The 20,696-nt window shown below is 41.3% G+C and overlaps 1 protein-coding gene across 11 annotated transcripts in view; it reads right to left on the reverse strand.

Annotated features, from left to right (window-relative positions):
* Positions 1 to 20,696, reverse strand: part of DACH2 (dachshund family transcription factor 2) — a 333,515-nt gene that overhangs the window by 74,039 nt on the left and 238,780 nt on the right. For all 11 annotated transcript variants that reach the window (XM_083595941.1, XM_083595936.1, XM_083595937.1 and 8 more), the window contains one exon: positions 572 to 727. In XM_083595941.1, coding sequence (XP_083452067.1) covers positions 572 to 727 — 156 coding nt within the window. The remainder of the gene's footprint in view (positions 1 to 571; positions 728 to 20,696) is intronic.

Consider the following 20,696-nt stretch of genomic DNA (forward strand, 5'->3'; position numbering starts at 1 on the left):
GGACAGTCAAGGTTCTTTCCTTTCCTTTAACAAAAAAAGACAGATGATTTCCAAGGACAGTGGTGGCTAGTACACATTGCAACTGGTAGGGCAGAAAGAATGGAGCTCAACAGTAGGTGGAGCCAGAGCCAAAGGCAGGTTGAGCCAACACATTCTACCTTCACCTCATCCTCCTACCCCCTGGATTTGTTGTAAGCAGGAGGTAGACAGGTGGGTTAGAAAGAATCAAGACTGAGATTGGTTGGGCCATTTGCCCCAAAGAACCAGCCTCCACAGCCCAGGGAAATTATGTTCCTTGAATGTTGACTGGGCTGTTGAGAGCGGCCACGTTGGTCACCTGAAGCAGTATTAAGGTTTTCCTGACGATGTAAATACCTTGTATTTAAGAACACCATCCTGACAATTCTTAGAATCCACTTGGCCCTCAAAAAGTTTCTAAGTATCTCCACACACTTTTGCAGGGGGTGAAAGTGTGGTAGGATTTTCAGCCCAGCTTTTTAATGTTTTCAGCTTTCCTCCCACACTTCTCATGGCCATGTGGAGGATGAAAAGGGGATACCATCATACATACTGTTTGTGAGCAGATGGTTTTGCTGCAGAGGGCTGAGAGGATGAGCACTTCCCAGACTTGGCTGCCCTGCCAGAGTCGCATGGCTGACTCCGTGATGGGATCCCGGTGGGATGGGTGACTGAAGTTTCTCTTTATCCCATGAAGATTCACTTCCACCTGGAAGAGAGTGTGCAAAGATTGGGTTTTGAGCAATTATTTTTCATCGCTGGCAAAGGGTCATGAAAAGATTTCTTCCCTACCCTGACAGGAAGATTTAAAAAATAATAATAATAGTTAATTGGATGAAATGTTCAATTATGCATTAAGGTAGGGGGGAAAACAACAATACATAAAACAAACAAAAGAAAGGACACAAATATAACCCCAACACAGGACATCTGTGAGGTCAAGAGTTTACTAAGATACAATCGGGCAGAAGAAAAGAGAAAGCCCATCTGTAAGGAGAAGAAAGATCTAGCAACTTCCATATATTCTTGGCTGCTGATGATATATAGAACTGAACCTCCAACATATTGGATTACAAAATAAAGTTCCATCAAACAGCACTGAAAGGTTTGTAATAGGTATAAGTTATGGTTTTGTGTTTTTTTGTTTGTTTGTTTTTTTTACAGTATAGCAATAGACCCCACAGGAATAAGATGTTCAGGGACAATGGCTAAATGAAGTTCCTACATAATGGATTCTAGACTTGTGCATGTGACATACCCACGGAAATGGGGGAAAAAATAATGATGGAGAAGATTGACTGCACCCTCTGTCCATATCCCTGATTTCAACAAATATGACCAAAGGACTGATAAAAGACTACATACGTACAGAATATATGAGCTCTGACCAGGAAACCCACCATCCAGAATTCCCAATTATATGGAAAGAGCCTATGCTGTATAACAGGAAATGGGGAACCAGTGACTCTCCACAGGGGTGCCAATTTTGGCCTCAGATTATGGGTGCCCAATGGCACTCGTGACATAATGTGATATCATGACGTTGTGATGTCATGATGTCATGTTACATTGGTGCTTCGCAGCAGCACTTCTGAGGCCCTGAAGACCTCTGATGTGACTTCTGGTTTCTACCAAAAGTTGCATCAGAGGTTTCGCAGGACCTCGGACATCGCCTCAGAAGTCTGGAAGTCATAGAATCATAGAGTTGGAAGAGACCACAAGGGCCATCGAGTCCAACCCCCTGCCAAGCAGGAAACACCATCAGAGCACTCCTGACATATGGTTGTCAAGCGTCTGCTTAAAGACCTCCAAAGAAGGAGACTCCACCACACTCCTTGGCAGCAAATTCCACTGTCGAACAGCTCTTACTGTCAGGAAGTTCTTCCTAATGTTTAGGTGGAATCTTCTTTCTTGTAGTTTGGAACCATTGCTCCGTGTCCGCTTCTCTGGAGCAGCAGAAAACAACCTTTCTCCCTCCTCTATGTGACATCCTTTTATATATTTGAACATGGCTATCATATCACCCCTTAACCTCCTCTTCTCCAGGCTAAACATGCCCAGCTCCCTTAGCCGTTCCTCATGCCAGAGCCCTGCAGTGTGGGTACCCAGGCCCAGTGTCTCCAGACGTTGTTGGACCACAGTTTCCATCATCTCTGACCATTGTATTGTATGATTAGAGTTGGAGTCCAACATCATATGGAGAATCATAGGCTCCCCATCTCTGGTATATAACACACAGAGCATGGAATCTTTTCAGCTCTTCAAGTAAACAAGCACATCTCAGAGCGGGCAGCTGAAGAGAATTTGCCTGGATGTCAGGGCCAAGCTGTCCCTTGAAAAACCATTAATAGTTGATGGCCCTTCTGCACAACTAGAAGAAGAAACAATAAAACTAAAGACAACACAAATGTGTACCCATTGGCTGAAGGTTGTATAGGTCAGAGAATTCTGCTTTTGTTGGAATTATTTCCAATTCACATCTTTATTACAGTCATAGACCAGCATAAGGAATTATTTCAGATAACCCTGGTGCAGAATGTTGTGTGTGAAGTGGACTGCCCTGTTCTACATGGCACATCTTGTTCCATGTACCAGGGCATGTGCATTTCTCTTTACAAGGCAAAGACACTCAAACTGGTCCCTCCCCCTGACTACTCAACATTTTCTGCCAGCCCAAGCCTCCCCAATTTTCTAATCTGGGCTCCCCCCTAAAAAAGGATTAAAAAACCTGAAATGCTAATTAAGGAATGCATTATTAATTTTGCCCATGCACTCGGTCCTATGCCAATGTGCTGCAATAATTTTCTACAGAGCAAAGTATTATGTTAATGTTAATCAAGGTATTTTCCGTTATTTTCCCTTTTCAATGAAAGCATTCGATTAGATTTTGTATTGGTCGAAGGAGGTAGGGGGTGGGGGGTGGGGCTGGGGAGGCGCCTGTCTGGGTTATTGACACTGCCAGGAATTCATTAACTTGATTTCCAATTAGAATCAGTAATACTTTGTTGGTGCGTAAGGGACAGTGGCAGGAGGAAAAATGTATCTTAATTGAAGATGAAAGTAACAGCATAGAAACACTCAACATTCTTTATGATAAGCACTTGGCTAATAAATGTGATTAATGCTATCAAACAGAACAAAAAAATTGAAAGATCAATGATTGAGCAAAAAGGGAAACACTCCATCATTTTAATACCACAGCTAAGCTATGAATTACCTTTACTATTACAGATTTGTAATTTTCAAAAATGATGAGCAATGCAGTGACAAAGAAAGATACATTTATGCCAAGCTAAATTATACCATATGTTTTAATATAATGTGGCATAATTACAGCGGTGTTCAACAGCGCTGCTATATTTGCGTTAGTTGTGTCAGCACTTCCATCGTAAATTTAACACACTGTGCACTGACTGTCCCAAATTCACATTGACTGAAATAGGGTGCATTTCAAAGCATGGTCGTATTTGCATCTTCTGAAAGGCCAGTGTTCCAGAGATTAAACACAGTTGAACTAATGAGCACAAAGGTAACAATATGCATTTTGCATTCTAGAATTAAAAAGTTCCTTTTCCTTGGAAGTTGAGTTCTTGTAGGTCAGCTTGCACCCACCTGGCACTCTCCACATGCTTTAGATTACAACTCCCATCAGCTCCAGAGTGGTCAGTTATCAGTAATGATGGAAGCTGTAGTCTAAAACATCTGGTGGGAACCAGGTTGTGGACATTTTTTGACATTCTTTTGTGGGGTTACCTCTTCCCCCCATCACCCATGAGATTATCCTCAGGAATGATAGAATAGGTAAGTAGCTTCATCAACTGCAGTTTTTAGATTTACACCCCACATTTAAAAGGGTACACCTAACAATAAAAGTAAAATATGGTCTCATCCTTCTTCTTCTTTAAACTATTACATGGCAAAGTCAGGGGTTGCTTTACAATGTGTGTGAGAGGGGAAGGATTCAGTCCTTATAAAAGAGCTGTCTTGTTGAACCAAATCCTTTCCTTTAATCACCAGTTTTGTACTCCCTTCTCAACATCCGTTAATGTCAACAGGTCTACTCTGAGTAGGAGAAGGTTAACTGCCACCCTAAGCTTTCCCCCAAATAATCTTGGGAACTGTTAATTTATAAAGTGAGCTGAGAGTTTTTGGGAGACTGTTGTCCATTCTCCCCACAGAGCTGCAATTGCTATAGTTCTCTCTGGGAATTGTTAACTCTGTGGTACGAATATGGGTCTCCTGTTAAAGTGATATAAGAGCCCACTAATTCTGGTTTCTAAAAAGGGTCGATCTTTTTCTTTTATTCAGAATGAATATGTGAATTGCATGTACCATTATGTAATTATACTGTGTCTACAAACGTTAGCTAGATAAAACGCTCACAAACAACACTCAATATGGTGTCTGCATAAATTAATATATCCATTTCCTTAAAAAAAAATCAAAAATCAAAATGTGTTCTGGATTGTGGCCAAAGTTTTCTAACTTTTTAAATAATGTTGGCAGAACCAAATTAAAGTTTTAAGGGCTTGAGAATTTGATCTCTATCACATATTGCTAAGCACATTTTGTGTCACAGTAACTTAAAAAAAAAGAGAGAGGCATAAACCACCCTTCCTCCAACAATGCAGAGTAAAAACCTTACTTGCTTTGGCTTTCGGGAAAAAGGTTATGCTGCAATTTTGTTTATTTATTATTCCATTTATATGCCACTTTTCTCCCAAAGAGCTCAGGAAACCATAAATGGTTTTCCCCTCACAACAACCCTGTGATGTAGGCTAGGCTGAGAGATGGCGACTGGCTCTAGGTCACCCAGTAAATTTTCATGGTGCTTTGAATCTTAGTCTCCAAGGTCCTAGTCCAACACTGTAATCACTCCCCCACACTTGATTCTTTATACAGTGGTACCTCTGGTTAAGTACTTAATTTGTTCCGGAGGTCCGTTCTTAACCTAAAACTGTTCTTAACTGAAGCACCACTTTAGCTAATGGGGCCTCCTGCTGCTGTTGCGCCGCCACTGCACGATTTCTGTTCTCATCCTGAAGCAAAGTTCTTAACCTGAGGTAATATTTCTGGGTTAGCGGAGTCTGTAACCTATGTAACCTGAAGCGTATGTAACCCAAGCTACCACTGTAGTGATAAACCAAGAGAGAGAAATACACAAACAATCTGTAGTTAATGCTAAAGGCAACTCTGACTTCATATTTTTTCTGACCAAAGGTGGCTAAACAAGAGGAAGAACTTTCTGACAATAAGAGCTGTTTGGCAGTGGAATGGACTCCCTCAGAAGGTGGTGGACTCTCCTTCATTGAGGGTTTTTTAGCAGAGGCTGGATGGCCATCTGCCATGGATGCTTCAGTTGAGATTCTTGCATTGCAGGGGGTTGGACTAGATGACCCTCAGGGTCCCTTCCAACTCTACAGTTCTATGATTCCATGTAGCCTTTGAAAAAGAACAACACATTTTCTATCATAATTAAGTCTGTCGAGGTCCACATCATTTACTAAACGGTGGATGCAGTGTGTAAATTAAGAAGATGATCTGTGCCTGGGCACGTTCCAGATGTCTGAATGATAGATGCTAACCAAGAGGAAAAGGAACTGAAACGCAGGCCAACAGGGACACTACATATAAAATTTCAGTCAGAAACAGAAGCCTTCTCTGATAAACAAGTTCAGCTGAGCTGGTTTCAGAAATTGTATGGAAAGAAACAATACATATTACAGAGATGCCATCCATTCAAAGAAGGTGAAGATGACCTCTTAAGAGTACTGTTTTATAAGCTGACTACAAATGTTGTTTTCAGATCTCCCCTTCCACATGTAGAACAAATGTCTGTAGGGGAGATGAGGATTACGGCACCAGCCCTATTCCTGACATCCCCGCGCACCACTGGCCCCACTTCTGAAAAGAGGCGTTTTAATGTAGCTAGGCACCCCTTTTCTATCCTTTGGCTCTCTATACAGAGTTGGGGTGTGGCAGTATGGCCAGCACTGGAGTCCCCAGTGTGGTGCTCGTGGGCACCATAGCACCATCAGACATCCCCTTGTTGCCAGCTTAAGGTCCACCGTCCCTCCCATTTAAAAAAAATTCAGTGGCTTTGGGGGAATGCAGGCAGTTGCCTTTATTGTATTCTTTTGGCCAAGACGCTAGGATTTTTTAAAGAGGGTTTTATTTTCAGTTTTTTCTTTTGTGAAATGGGTTCCCATGGCAGTTTCCAAAGGTGCCATCAAAATGTTGGGGACCCCTGGGCTTTTTATTTCCTTTATATCCCACCTTTCCTCCTAGGATAGGAGCTCAAGCACATGGCCTTTCATCCTCACAACAACTGTGTGACTTTCCCTGTGTAGGAGAATAGCCGCCTCACACCGGCAGCATTTCCACCATAAAAATCTGTTGGGACGAATTCCTCAATTGCTTTTCGAAGCCAGGTTTTCTGGGGCGGGGAAGGTTCTGAAAAGGAACTCAAGGCATAAAATCAGGTGCCCACACTCCAGGTATCGATCACTGGTTCTTCAAACTCGCATCTTTCAGGGGAAGGCGACTTTGTAAAATGCAAATTTGTTTCAAAGTTTTAGATGGACAGGAGGGAAATAAAAGTTTTCAAAAAACCAATCTAAAGTTCAATCGGCTGACAGCACTTTCTCCTTTGGTTTCAGATTCCTTCTATCTATTTTTAAAATTGTGTGGTCTGTCTAAATGAAATTCACACTGTCCACTACATCTATCTGCGTTTGACATTTGATTTGTTGCTATACAATTCAGGGAGGGGGAGGGGGAAATTGAATCCCCTAGTTGAAAGCAATAATGTCTTCAGTGTCCATGCCTGGTGAATTCTCAGTAGCTGGTGTGTGTGTGTGTGTGTGTGTGCACACGCGCGCACACGCACATGAGCATGCTAACAGCCCAAGGGTGGGAAGTTCTGAAAACCTATTTTTTTTGCTTCCCATGGCAAAATGAAACAACAACAACAAATACCAGCTTGCAAAAATAAAGCAAATATTTACACTTTGTCTGCACTCTGAATCCATTCAAAACTGAACCCAGGCAATTGTGCCTTGCCCCAGAGGACACCAGCGGGAGCTGCCGCTTGGCAACTACCAGCAACGGCTGGCTTGGCTCCATCGTGGGCTGAGAGAGTTTCAGTTGCTGAGCACCACTCTCTTGCCTTGGAAGAGCCATCCAGCAGGCTCTGCTCCTTAGGAGGCTCAGGTCAGAGGGGAAATGCCACCTGCACAATCCTGGCACCACAGGCACAACATACTCTTTATGTCATGGATAGCAGACTTGAATGTGATTTTATTGTGATAATATTTTGTAGGTTTCTCTGAGAGCCTCATGGAGAAGTGAAGTGGAATATAAGTGTTCTAAATAAATAAATAACCCACTGCAGAGGCTTGTCGTGGCCTTTTCTTAAAACAGCCTTCTTCTGCCATGTGGCTACAACCTTCATGTTTAGAAAGGTTTGGGGGCTATAAATGGTGATCTTTTCTTTAGCTGAATAGTTGAGTTGTTTTTGACTTCAGGAAAACAACCAGCCTGCTTTGGATTTTTATCAATTCATTTATTCCACAACATTTACAGACCGCCTGGTTTTAATAAAACCTCAAAGCGCTTCACAAAAAATTGATAACTTGACATTATTTTTACATCTGAAATTGTTCTACAATTTTTTAAAAAAGAGTTATAACTGGGTTGTATGCGACATCCTATTCTGAGTAGACTCATTGAAATTAACGGGAACTAATCAATCATGTCCATTCATTTCAGTGGGTCAACTCTTAGTAGGATTAACATTGAATGCAGTCCATTGTTTGTATACATGAAATTGTGTAATTCTTTTTTTTTTATTATTGCTGATGTAGTTATTGTGAAATTCATTTGAGGTATTTCATAGGAAGCAAAGAGTAAATGGAATTAATTAAAGAATTAAATAATAGCAGCTTTGTCATTTTTGTGGGGGGACAAATAGATTCATCAGTTTTGGTCAACTCAAGTTTCTCATTTTCCCAATCTTAAATTCAGTTCTCCACATTTCTGCAGTAATTTATGATATTCTCTATAAGCCCTCATGAATATTCTTCAGCATTTTTGTGAAGATTTCTCCTCATAAACATATTTTTGTCTGCAGTTTCACTAATGTATGCATTTTTGCAAGCAATTTACCCTACTATAATGTGTTTTTGTATGTTATTTTCACTAATGTTCACCTTTGTGCACATTTCCCCCCTAATATGCCCTATATTTAAATTCTGTGCTTTTAGCTGCTTCATGTGCACTTTTTAAATTAATGTTATCATTTGTAATTGCTAACTGTCAACTGTCACAAAAATGTTTTAATGGTCTGTTGACTGCAAATAAAGAAAGAAAAAGAGTAATATATGCATTTTTTGTAAAAACCGGTTGGAGAGCTGCACCACAAAATTCAGGTAAGTGCTTTAAATGCAAACAGAATCAAATTCTCCCTACCACTGGTCAGGCTTATGAGGCCCTAGAGAAGAGATGGGAAACCTGTGGTCCTTCCGATGTTGCTAAACTGCAACTCCTGTCAGTCCCAGTCGGAATGGCCAATGGCCAGGGATGATGGAGTTGTATGTCAGCAATATATGGAGGGCGGAAGCTTTCCTACTCCAAGCATGCATGTTAGGGACTTTAGGAGCCATGAGAATTCCATCTTCCCATGGACCCCTAGCAGCTGTGGACACTCCCTGCAACATCTAGATCTTAATGGAGATGGCTGTTGTGAGCCCTTCTTACTAACATGTCCATTAAGTTTGGGGAAAGGGATAAAGGTCTTCAAGGGCCACACACACATTGAGATAATTTGGTGCCTGGAAGCTGCTTCTCTCTTATAATTATATTTGGTACAGTATGTGTGTGTGCCCACTTATCATTTATGCATTCATTTAAATTTATATACCTCTTGATTGTAAAAACAAAATACCTCAAAGCGGTTTACAAAAAGATAAATGCAGAACGGGCATTATATTATACTGCACCTGCAGTAGTGCCAATTCTGCCAATTGAAGCGGTCAAGTGGGCATCTGTTAGTCAGTTTTTACTCCGTTTAGGACTGAGTACACTCCCCCCCCCCATAAACTCCAATCAACACCATATAAAATTTCTAAACTGAATTTTCTTTCAGGTGTGTTTGAAAAGAGAGTAAAAGGGAAAGACTGACTTACAGCACAGTCCTAATATGTTTACTCAAAGGTAAGCCCCACTGAATTCAACAGTGCTTACCATGAAGAACAGGGTGATATAATTCTAAATTGACATGCCAACAATTTCGGTGCAAAAGAAGAATTGACATCCTTCTCCCCCCACCATGAAAAAGGCACCAGACATTTTGAGGTGATGGAGAAAGGATTGAGTTTCTAAAGGTGGAGAAGGGAAAAAGAGAGACTGGAAATCCTTTGGACAAAACAATTCCCCAAAGAACTAGCCTAGTAATAATCTGAAATGATAAATGAATGACTTACAAAAGGCATTTCGACATTTCATGCACCGGTTTGTACAGTTGCGTTTAGGGTGTTCTGTACTGTGCACTCGAAGTAAGCTATAAAACCGGTTAAGTTAAAATATTAAAAATTGAGAACTCTAGCGATGGCTTTACTGGTCTACTTCCAAAAAGTTATCAAGTGGTTCACCAGATGTAATTACTGCTCAGTCCTGCCAAGGCTTTGAAATATGCCCATTAATTCAGCAATTCCCAGTCTGTCCATCAGTCAGTCATACTTAAAAAATATGTCTGTCACAACTTAGGTGTGGTAATCTATTGATAATTATATAATAAAAAGTCACTGGGGAGGAAGGAGGGGAAAGGCACCCAGAATATCATTTTTTCTCCCCAAACTTTTTGAAAACTCTTTCTGACTTTAAAAACTCTTTCTGATTTTAGAAACTCAAACTGGGGGTAGGTGGAAGAAATTGCATGTCTGTCAGGGTATTTGATGCTTGTCATTAAGTTTCTAGACCATGAGCCACAATACTACTGAGTTGCACTGGAACACAGGTTGCCGTGTGCCATTGACCCATCTAAATCTACCACACACCACACCAGTAGCCAACCTGGTGCTCTTTAGACATTTTGGATTACATAGACAGGCCAAGTTCAGATGATCACCTATGCCAGGCATGGGGAACACACACACACACACACACACACACACACACACACAATTTTTACAACAAAACATCACATAAAAAAGAAAAACCATACATCAAAACCTTAAAAAAACTATACGTATACACAATCCATATTGAATCCAAAACATGGGACTACTAGAATTTCCTGACTCCCCCCCTGCCCCCAGTTCCCTTGTACTATGTTGTTCATTCATGTCCATAAATTCTTTAGCTCATTTTACTTTCCAATTTTATACCTTATGTATAATATTATAAGCATTTTTAAAAATCCTGCTAATGTGTTAACTTGTATACATTGCTTTTGTATATATGCAATAAGTCAGGCATGGGGAACTTTTAACCCTCCTGATGCTGCTGAACCTACAACTTCCATTAGCCCTAGCAAGCATGGCCAATGGCCAGGGATCATGTGGAGGACCAAAGCTTCCCTGCACCTGACCTAGATCAGGTTTAGAACAGGGATGGGGAACCTATCCAGATGTTGTTGAGTTCCAAGTCCCATCAACCATGGTCAGCATGGCCAAGGGTCAGGGATAATGGAATTTGTAGCCCATAACATATGGAGGGCATGATGTTGGCTATTTCTGATCTACACTGACTAGCAGTAATCAATTGAGGTTTCAGATGGAGGTTTTCGTAGCCATACATGAAAATGCCAGAGATTGAACGTGATTGAACCCAGGACCTTCTGCATTCAAAGCATGAGATCTGCAACTGAGTTGCTAACTTTTACATTTTGGCACTGGAGAACAAATTTCAAAGCTAGGATGGGGTGGAGGACAAAACATATTGTTGTTCCCCACAACTCCTTGTTACTCCTGGCTTTCATTTTGGAAGAGAAGGGGGCATATCTACCAGAGGCACTGGAAACTCCAACTGCCTTTAAAAAGGAGGACGACAGCCTGGTAAAGGGGGGGGGGCAGTGAAACGTGTTGTGGCGGGGATTGACTTGCACAGAGAAGGTAAGAGGGAGTGACAGGAACTGAAAAGTCCCTCCCTGCATATTGCCAGGTTGGGGGATGTGAATCTAGAGCAGCACCCTAGTGTTGGGTGCTTTCATGCTTTGCTTCCTACTGTAGTCACAATTTTGGTTGGTCCAATCTTGGTCCAACCTTGCAGTCAAGTAGCACTGAGTTGAATCTGGGCTTCCCGTAAGCATCAGTTTGGTCAGCCTGAGAACAGGTTGCTGAACGAGATGGGCCACTGACCTCATCTAGCAGAGCTCTTCTTATGTTCTTAGTGAAGTCTTTTTTGAAAAGGAAAAGGTGTGGGGCTTCAGAACCAGAAGCACAGAAAGGGGACACAAAGAGTTAAAGCTACATTTCTCACTGTGGTCCTGATTGTGTTCTGTAGGACAGTATGAACAGCCCCAGCTTTCCTGATGTGGGCTGAGACAGGGCAGCATTGAGCAATGGGTTGTTTTGTCTTGTGTGTGGTTGTTATGTGGGGTGGCTTGTTTGTGTGGCTGCTGCAGTGGGGGTGGGGGGTGATCATTGGAAGTTGGTTATTTCGTTATGTGTTTTAAGGAGCAAATAATAGTTTGGTCTCTGATGGGCTCAGTTCCTTCTTGTGACTCCTAGTGACTTGTCCTTTGTCACAGGGCAGGCCCTCATAGCAGCCATTTTGTGACTTGCAAGGCTCTCACAGACACCATTTTGCTGCCATGCCCATTACAATTCCTCCTATTTCCAAATGTGCCCATAGTCTACCTGCTCCCATATATGTTGGCAGCCTCTGTGTAGCTGTGGATTTCCTGCATCAGCAGGGGTCAGAATAAATGACCCTTGAAGATCCCTTCCATAATAGTTCAAGGCCAATACCCCTTCTAAAGGGACTCTCTGGAATATATCTGAAATCTACATCGGAACAGTTTCCAAACTTTACTAACCATCTTGGCTGGGTTACATTCTGGTGCTAAGCAAGCAGCACCTTGATGATCATTTATAAAAATATTGACAGCTTGCGTTCTCATACCAGTGCCCAGCAACACATTTCCAAATGTTTTGTCCCATTTCTTGCAAAGCAACGCCATCTGCCAGAGGTGGCATTTCATAGCTATTTACTCCGACTACCTCCAAGAAGTCATCTGCCACTATCTAATGCTGCCTGAATAAAGGGGATTAAGACTCTGATGCAACAGAGACTATTGATAATGTGGTATAATTGGGAAGAAATGAAGATAAATGAGGTTGAGGATGGAGAGGCAATTAGTTGAGGCGCCCGTACAGCTGTGCTCTCGGCCTAACTCCCATGGCCTTTTCTTTGGTGAGGTATGTGCAAATTAAACATAATGACAAATGCTCACTTCACCCAAGCTCTTCATTTTGGGAAGAAAGTTGATGTTCATTCTTGACATCCCATGCAATAAAATTTATACTTTCTTAAAAAGCTATGTATCACAATGCCTTTTGTGGAGAGTGCATTATTTTGTTGACTTTTTCCTCTCTACTTATTATCACAGTCAAGCTGTGATCTTTCTGGTGAGCTTTCAAAGCACAGTTTGTAATATTGGGAGTGAACCTCAGCTTTAAGCTTATTCCTCCCCCCCCCCCCAAATCATGGTATCTGATTTCTTGTCCGACTCCCTTCTCTGGTTCAGCAAACCATCATATGCCTGCAGTTTACCACAGGTTACCTCCATACTAGAACTGGAAAACATAGTTTGAACCAGAGCTGAGCAGAAATTTCTCAGAAGTTGATTTTCGGAAAAGGTTTCTGAATTTTTTCTTTTTCTCACTACCACACCAACTTAGAAAAAGAATGTCAATTCACAAAATTTTATCCGAATATTCTTCAACACTTTTGAGGGTGATGGGTACCATTCCTCCTCACCGCTGAATACTGCAAAATGATGCTGGGTCCCATGCACTGGAGGTGATATCGAAATATGGCCACACTGCAAAGACAGTGATTTATGCTACCACTTGCAATGGCAGCACAAAACAAAGCCAGCCAACAAACAAACAAACATCAGAAAGAAGAAATATAAAGATGCCACGCTCCTGCCACTACTCATGATGAGCCTCCCCCAGAGAAGACACTGGGGAATTTCTCTTTCCCGTGGAGACATTTGTCACTTTCTCTTCCCGCAAACAAGTTGGAGAAAATCAACAAGTCATTTTGTATACTGCTTTTATTTGGACTTGTCTGGAGGCAAACCTTGGCTGGTTTTAACTAGGAAAGGAAAGAGGAGAGAGTGTGTGGGAAGCTCTACCATTCCTCTCTGATCTTTACAATCATGGTTTGCAGGATCATCTGAATCAACTCTGTGTACACGACAAGCATGTTTCCCTGTACATTCCTCCACTGGAGTACCAGTTGCTACTATTCACAGGAGGGAAGACTGCTCTCATGTCCCATTGGCATCTAGTTGACTTCTGTGTGAACAGGATGATGGACCAGATGAGTCCACTGGCCTGATCCAGCAGAGCTTTTCTTATGTGGCAAAAGGCATGTCTCTCTTTAAACAATGATGGGAATGAGAAAGTACTTCCCCAGCAGTTTTGACTCCTACATTTTACCCTGTGTGAAGCATGCAGATGGTATAACATTGTGTGCAGCAGGGGCTGCAAGAAGACATCCAGGGAAGCCTGTACATAGCTTCCTAAGGACACTGGGATCTGCACTTCAAAAATACAGTGGTACCTCGGGTTACCTACGCTTCAGGTTACAGACTCCGCTAATCCAGAAATAGTGCTTCAGGTTAAGAACTTTGCTTCAGGATGAGAACAGAAATCGTGCTCCGGCAGCACGGCAGCAGCAGGAGGCCCCATTAGCTAAAGTGGTGCTTCAGGTTAAGAACAGTTTCAGGTTAAGAACGGACCTCCGGAACGAATTAAGTACTTATCCCGAGGTACCACTGTAAAGTCATTCTTGGACTATACCACTTCATCCTGCAAGTGTGGGACTTAGTATCTGAATGCTCCCCTCATGTCAGAAACTTATTACACCAAGGAAGCCAGGTGATCTAGGAGAACTAATCTAGTCTCTCTTTTCCAGTGCTACTTTTCCAATGTAGCTAAGGCAGGGGGGGAAATAATGTCAGAGAGAGAGAGAGAGAGAGAGAGAGAGAGAGAGAGAGAGAGAGCATTCAAGCATGTGGTCCGCTACCTCAATACCACATTATTTCTGCCTGCATAGTTCAGCTCTTACTATGTAAAACCCTGCACCTGGTCAGTTGTGCTACTGAGCTCATGCTGTGCTTGTAGGTCCCAAAGGCATCTGTTTGGCCACCACGAGACTAGAATGCTGGATTAGGCAGGCTTCTGCTCTGATCTGGCATGGCTCTTTTAATGTTCTTAGGGTGGTTTATTCATATCAATTACAAGTTTTATATAGATTGTGTTCGTTCACTGCACAGGCATTTTCCAGGGCATTTTCCAAACAATGGGCAAGCTGAGACATTCACAACTTCAGATGTGCAGCGAGATCACATTATCCCGATATCTGTAGAACTTCTTCCTGCGGCTTCCCGGGTCAGACCTGCTGATCCTACATTGCCAATCAAATGCAGAACTGAGAACATAGTTAAGCGTACATTGCACAAGAATGTTGCATGCAAACCTGCATTGAATTAATGTGCGCACCTTTTGTTTGGCACCCAGGGCCAGCGGCTGTCCGTTGGGATTGGCGGGGCAAAAGGCAAGGAAGCCAACAGTAGGTGGAGCCAGAGCTAATGACAGATAGAGCCAAAGGCAATTCTGAGACATACACACAAACACACACACACACACACACGGGGAGGGGGGGTTGTAAATGAGAAGATAGGCTTTTGAGGGCTGCTGAAGGCAGACTGAGGTTGGTGTGGACCACCTCCTTTTTCCAAAAAGAAATAACTAGATGGCCATCACACAAAGCGTTTTATTTCCTTATTCTTTTTTAAAAAATTGCTTCACACTGAATCGTTTTATTTTCTCTCTCACAAAGTTACATTACCATAATATCAGATTTTATCAATCCATTGCATTGTCAGATATGTGTCTGGGTCAATCCCTGACCAGCAGACTGCCTACTTACTCCTGTACATTTCCCCCTATCATCACATTTCAAAACGTCTAGCTGTGTGTGTAATTATACTAATGAGCGTTGCAAGGGTAAATGTGACCTTTACTTCGTTTCCTCTTAGCAGTGTTTCTACTGCGCCATCCAAATTGCGCCCCCTCCCCCAAATATGTTACATGTAAAATGAACAAGATAAATGTTTATTATGGAAAGCTTTGATTTAGATCTTGTTTATGCTGTTTTAACGCTAGTGTTTTGCCAAATGCACAGGATCCCAGTCTGATTCTGGGACCAATTCAAAGGGTACCTGAGAGGCAGCCTGTCTCCATTTCTGCCTTTCTGTACTTTGAGAACCTCAGCAGAGACTCTTCACAGGATCCCCACAAACAAGATGCACTGGGGAAAGGACCTTTTCAGTGGTGATGACCTGGCTTTGGAATGCTTTCCTTCTCTTATGCTACCCTGAAGAATATTCAGATGAAGAGTAAAGATAGGCTGCCCTAATTGTGGTGGCATCCACACGAGAGTTCTCAAGAAACTCAAATGTGAAACGGCTCACCTTCTAACAAAAATATGTAACCTGTCCCTTGATTCAGCCTCCATACATGAGGACTGGAAAGCAGCCAATGTAATGACATTTTTTACTAAGGGATCCAGGGAGGATCGTGGAAATCACAGGCCAGTTAGCTTAACATCTGTCCCTGGAAAACTGGTAGAAATTATTGTTAAAGATACAATAAAACTGAGCACATAGAAGAACAAGGGGAAATCTTGCCTCACACACCTAACGTAATTCTTTGAGAGTGTCAACAAGCAAACGGATAGAGGTGATCCATTTGACATTGTGTACTTGAACTTTCAAAAAACCTTTTGACGAAGTACCTCCCTGAAGACTGAGTAAGTTTAGCAGTCAAGGAATAAGAGGGGAGGTCCCCTTGTAGATCAGGAATTGGTTCAATTGCAGAAAGCCAAGTGTAAAAATAAATGAACAGTTCTCCAAATGGAGAGAAGCAGACAGGTGGGTCCCCTGAGGATCGGTATTGGGGCCTGTGTGATTTAACTTGTTCATAAATTGTTTAGTGTTAGGAGTGTTGTGAGGTTGCCAGCTGAAGACACTAAATTGTTCATGGTTATTAAAACAAAAGGGGATTGCAAAAAGCTCCAAAATGATCTCTCCAAACTGAGTGAATGGCCTGATCTAGTAAGCCATTTTTACATTCTTATGTCATGGGGAGGTCCTCAGCAACTCCCCTGGGTTCTCCTGTCTGAGGACATAGCTCTCACAGTTTCCTCAGTCCTGAAGGACGAGTCCTCAATAATAATAATAATAAAAACCCATCTCCTCCACAGCTTATAAGTCAACACCTTCAGAACTGGATAAGGGATCTTTAAGTCAGCACAGCCAGCTCCATAAGATCATGGGTCAGCAAACTTTTTCAGCAGGGGGCTGGTCCACTGTCCCTCAGACCTTGTGGGGGGCCAGATTATATTTTTGGGGGAGGGGAATGAATGAATTCCTATAACCCAGGGATGCATTTTAAATAAAAGCGCACATACTACTCATATAAAAACACGCTGATTCCCGGACTGTCCGTGTGCTGGATTTAGAAGGTGATTGGGCCGTATCCAGCCCCCGGGCCTTAGTTTGCCTACCCGTGCCTAAGATGGTGGGACCAACTGCAGCATGGGCCAGTCTTCCCCCACCTGGTACCCTCCAAATGTTGGATTCAAACTCTCACCAGCTTAGCCAATGGTCAGGGATGAGGGGAACTGCACTCCAGCAACATCTGGAGGATATCATGTCTGGGAAGGCTGGAGCAGATCTCAGCTACCTATGAAAGGCCTCAGCTCTTTGCTGAGACAACATCCTACAGAGCTCAGCCAGGACAATCCACTGGCAGCTGCTCAGGGTCCACAGCTACTTGGAAGAGTTTATTGATAGTTTCTACTGCCTCTGACCAAACTGCGGGAGGCAGTGGAAGACAGAAGTGCCTGGCGTGCTCTGGTCCATGGGGTCACAAAGAGTCGGACACGACTAAACGACTAAACAACAACACTGCCTCTGCAAGACCCAAGTTGTAACCGAAGAAAATACTCACTGGAGAGACTCATTAGGACCCAACTCTGGTGTCTTTCTGGCACCAAGCAAAGCCTTTTAGTTTTTTCCCCTCCGTGTTTTAAAAACTTTAGCTGATCTGTTTTATTTGGACGATCTATTTATAGAGTGGATGGTTTTAGCTTATTTTAAAGTACTGGTTATATTACAGTATTTATGATATTTTTAGTAAGCTGTCCTGATCGTGCATTTAAAATGTGAAGTATACATTTTTTCAAAAAAAGCCAAGAAGTTGAGGCTATAATTGATAACCATGTGTTATCTGCTCCAAGTTTTTAAAAGGAGGAGTAGACAATATCTGTCTATCTATCTATCTATCTATCTATCTATCTATCATCTATCATCTACCTAATATAAATAAAATGTATGCCTGCAGCTGTCTTAGGGACCAAAAGATACACAAAAAATAATTTCATGGAAAACAAGTTGCTGAAACAGTATACACCCTTGAAGGTGACTTGAAAATAAGTACCCTCCTATTTATAATTCCAAAGCACAGACAGATTTGTGTAACTGATGGCCCAAGGTAATGGACGTGGACTTTCAAGTGGTCTTTAGAGCGCCTTGGTATTGTGCTGAGAACAAAAATGATCTAAAAAGGTTCTTCTCTCTTGCACCGACAGTGTCAAGGTTAATGAGCTAAAACTAGTTAAATTGATATTACCAAATTAATGACTTTTTTATAGTAGACTGCATGGATTTTAGCAGAAAGCTTAATGTGGAATAGTTAGTCTTAATTGAATTAGAAGGTATCACACGCATACAATTAAGCTCACTGTAGACTATGGTATTTTAAGGTAATTGCATCCAATTCTAGAGCTATCTGGGCTATCCATTTGCACAATGGATGCTCTATAACTGCCACACAGTTGCCACGATCTTTTCTGAATGCAAGAGGCCCAACAGGTATACAACCAGCAAATGCCTTAACCATTGATTTCAACAAAGTGACATGATCCAGCCTCACATTCCTCTGAGCAACAGATTCATGTGCATGTCTGAATCCATACAGATCTCCCAATTGTCTGTAGCAACTCTCTGCTTTGGGCACAATAAATAAATAAATAAATGAAAGCATTCTAATTTAGTTGAGATGCAACATGAAGTCATGACTTAGCACACACTCTCCTCTAGCCATTTTTTCAGAAATCCAACAGAATCAAACTCAATATGGAGGCCAAATGGCCGAAATATTGGGAAATATTGGAACAAGAAGGAGACAAATTGAAATTGCAGAGTTTTGAGAAATTAAAAGATAAAGTGCGAGACTGGCTTCATTATTATCAAATAAGAGAGGCCTATAATTTGGATAAAAAAATTGGCTTCCAGGTGGAAAAATCAAAATTGGAAACAGAACTGTTAGATCCCAAAACTAAGATACTTTCAAGAATGTATAACTTGCTGTTAAAATGGAATACGCAGGATGAAACGGTTAAATCTGCTATGATCAAATGGGCACAAGATATTGGTCACAACATGATGTTTGCTGACTGGGAACAGTTGTGGACCACCGGTATGAAGTTTACGGCATGTAATGCCTTTAGAGAGAATATTATGAAAATGATTTACAGGTGGTACATGACACCAGTCAAGCTTGCAAAAATATATTATTTGCCCGATAATAAATGTTGGAAATGTAAAGAAAATGAAGGTACATTCTTTCACCTTTGGTGGACGTGCCCAAGGATTAAGGCTTTCTGGGAGATGATATATAATGAAATGAAAAAGGTATTTAAATATACCTTCCTGAAGAAACCAGAGGCCTTTCTCCTGGGCATAGTCGGCCAATTGGTGCCAAAGAAGGATAGAACTTTCTTCATGTATGCAACAACAGCAGCAAGAATACTTATTGCAAAGTATTGGAAGACACAAGAGTTACCCACCCTGGAAGAGTGGCAGATGAAGGTGATGGACTATATGGAATTGGCGGAAATGACTGGCAGAATCCGAGACCTGGGAGAAGAGTTGGTGGAAGAAGACTGGAAGAAATTTAAAGACTATCTGCAGAAACACTGTAAAATTGAATGTTAAAATGAATGTTAAAATGATGTTGGATTGAAAATAAGTGGTATTAGCAACAAAGTTAATAAGAATATGCAAAAATGAATTGATAATGGATGAAAATATAGAGTTATAATATGTTAAGATATAGAGTTAAGATAAACGAAAGAGGGTAAGGATTTGCTGATTTGATTATTTAAATGGGAATACAAAAAGGGGAGGTGTGAGGAGGCCAAGGAAACAAGCTAATGAGTTTAAAGTTACAAAAAACGGATTTGTTTTTAATTCTTTTTTATCTATTTGTTTTTTGTATTTCGTATTTTTATTCTTCTTTTTTCTTTTTTATGTATTTTTCTATGTTCTCTTTTTTGTATCTTTTTCTTTTTATATGACTTTTTTCTATTTTGTAAACTTATGTTTTTGTAAAATCTCAATAAATATCTTTAAAAAAAAAAAAAAACAGTGGCTTAAACAAACCAGAGTTCAAACTACCCAGAGTTCCCCAAGTTCTGATGCAATGAATAACTCTGGTTGGTTTTGTTTTACAGTTATAATAATTACTAACATTTATTACTCACTTTTTTGCCATGGCAAGTCAAAGTGGCTTACAATATTTTAAGCATATAGTAAAACCAGTGTTTAAAATAATAATCTGAAAGACCATTCTGTCTTTTAAAAACTAGATTAAAACATCCTACCCATGCAAAAGGGCCACAGATACCGTACTTTTCCATCTATAAGATGCCCCCATGTATAAGATCCCCCCCTATTTTGGGGGACTTAAATTTAAGAAAATGGGGCAGCGGGGAGATGGCTGAGTTGTTGAGCTTTTTTGGGGGGGGGTCACAGAGTTGTACAGCGTTTCTGCAACCCACATATATTAAACCAAGTAAGCAAATTGCATGTGGTGCGTCTCATGTCAAAAACGTAAAATGTGTATGTTTTCAATTAGAAAAATCCATTCAAATGAAAAGTGTCATAAAATTAGAAGGGGAAATATGTTAGGCCTGACACTTCTGTTCTTGAGACACATTTGTGTTTCCTGGAAGCAACATGGCAGCACAACTGCAATGTTAATTAATGCTGATTTGGCAAATTGCTATGGTGTAGATTGGGCCAGGTTTTTAATAGTGCCAGATTAATGGGACTCACACCAGCAACCATCACTACCTGGTATGAAAACTACGTGCCAAAATGCAGCTGGCCAGCTATTATCTTGCCTTCTCAATGCATATCATAAAATGGTGACACAGATGTATACACACAGGATGTCTTCTTTCTATTCATTCATTCATTCATTTATGTATTTAACTGGTGCATCTTTTGTTTTACCAAGTTTGTTCAGCTATTACACAGAAGTATTGGAGAATAGCATCAAGCAGAGCTAGTCAGTGTGGTGTCCTGAAAATGC

The sequence above is a fragment of the Podarcis filfolensis genome (assembly GCF_964270895.1).
Source record: "Podarcis filfolensis genome assembly, chromosome: Z".
Taxonomy (NCBI): Eukaryota; Metazoa; Chordata; class Lepidosauria; order Squamata; family Lacertidae; genus Podarcis; species Podarcis filfolensis.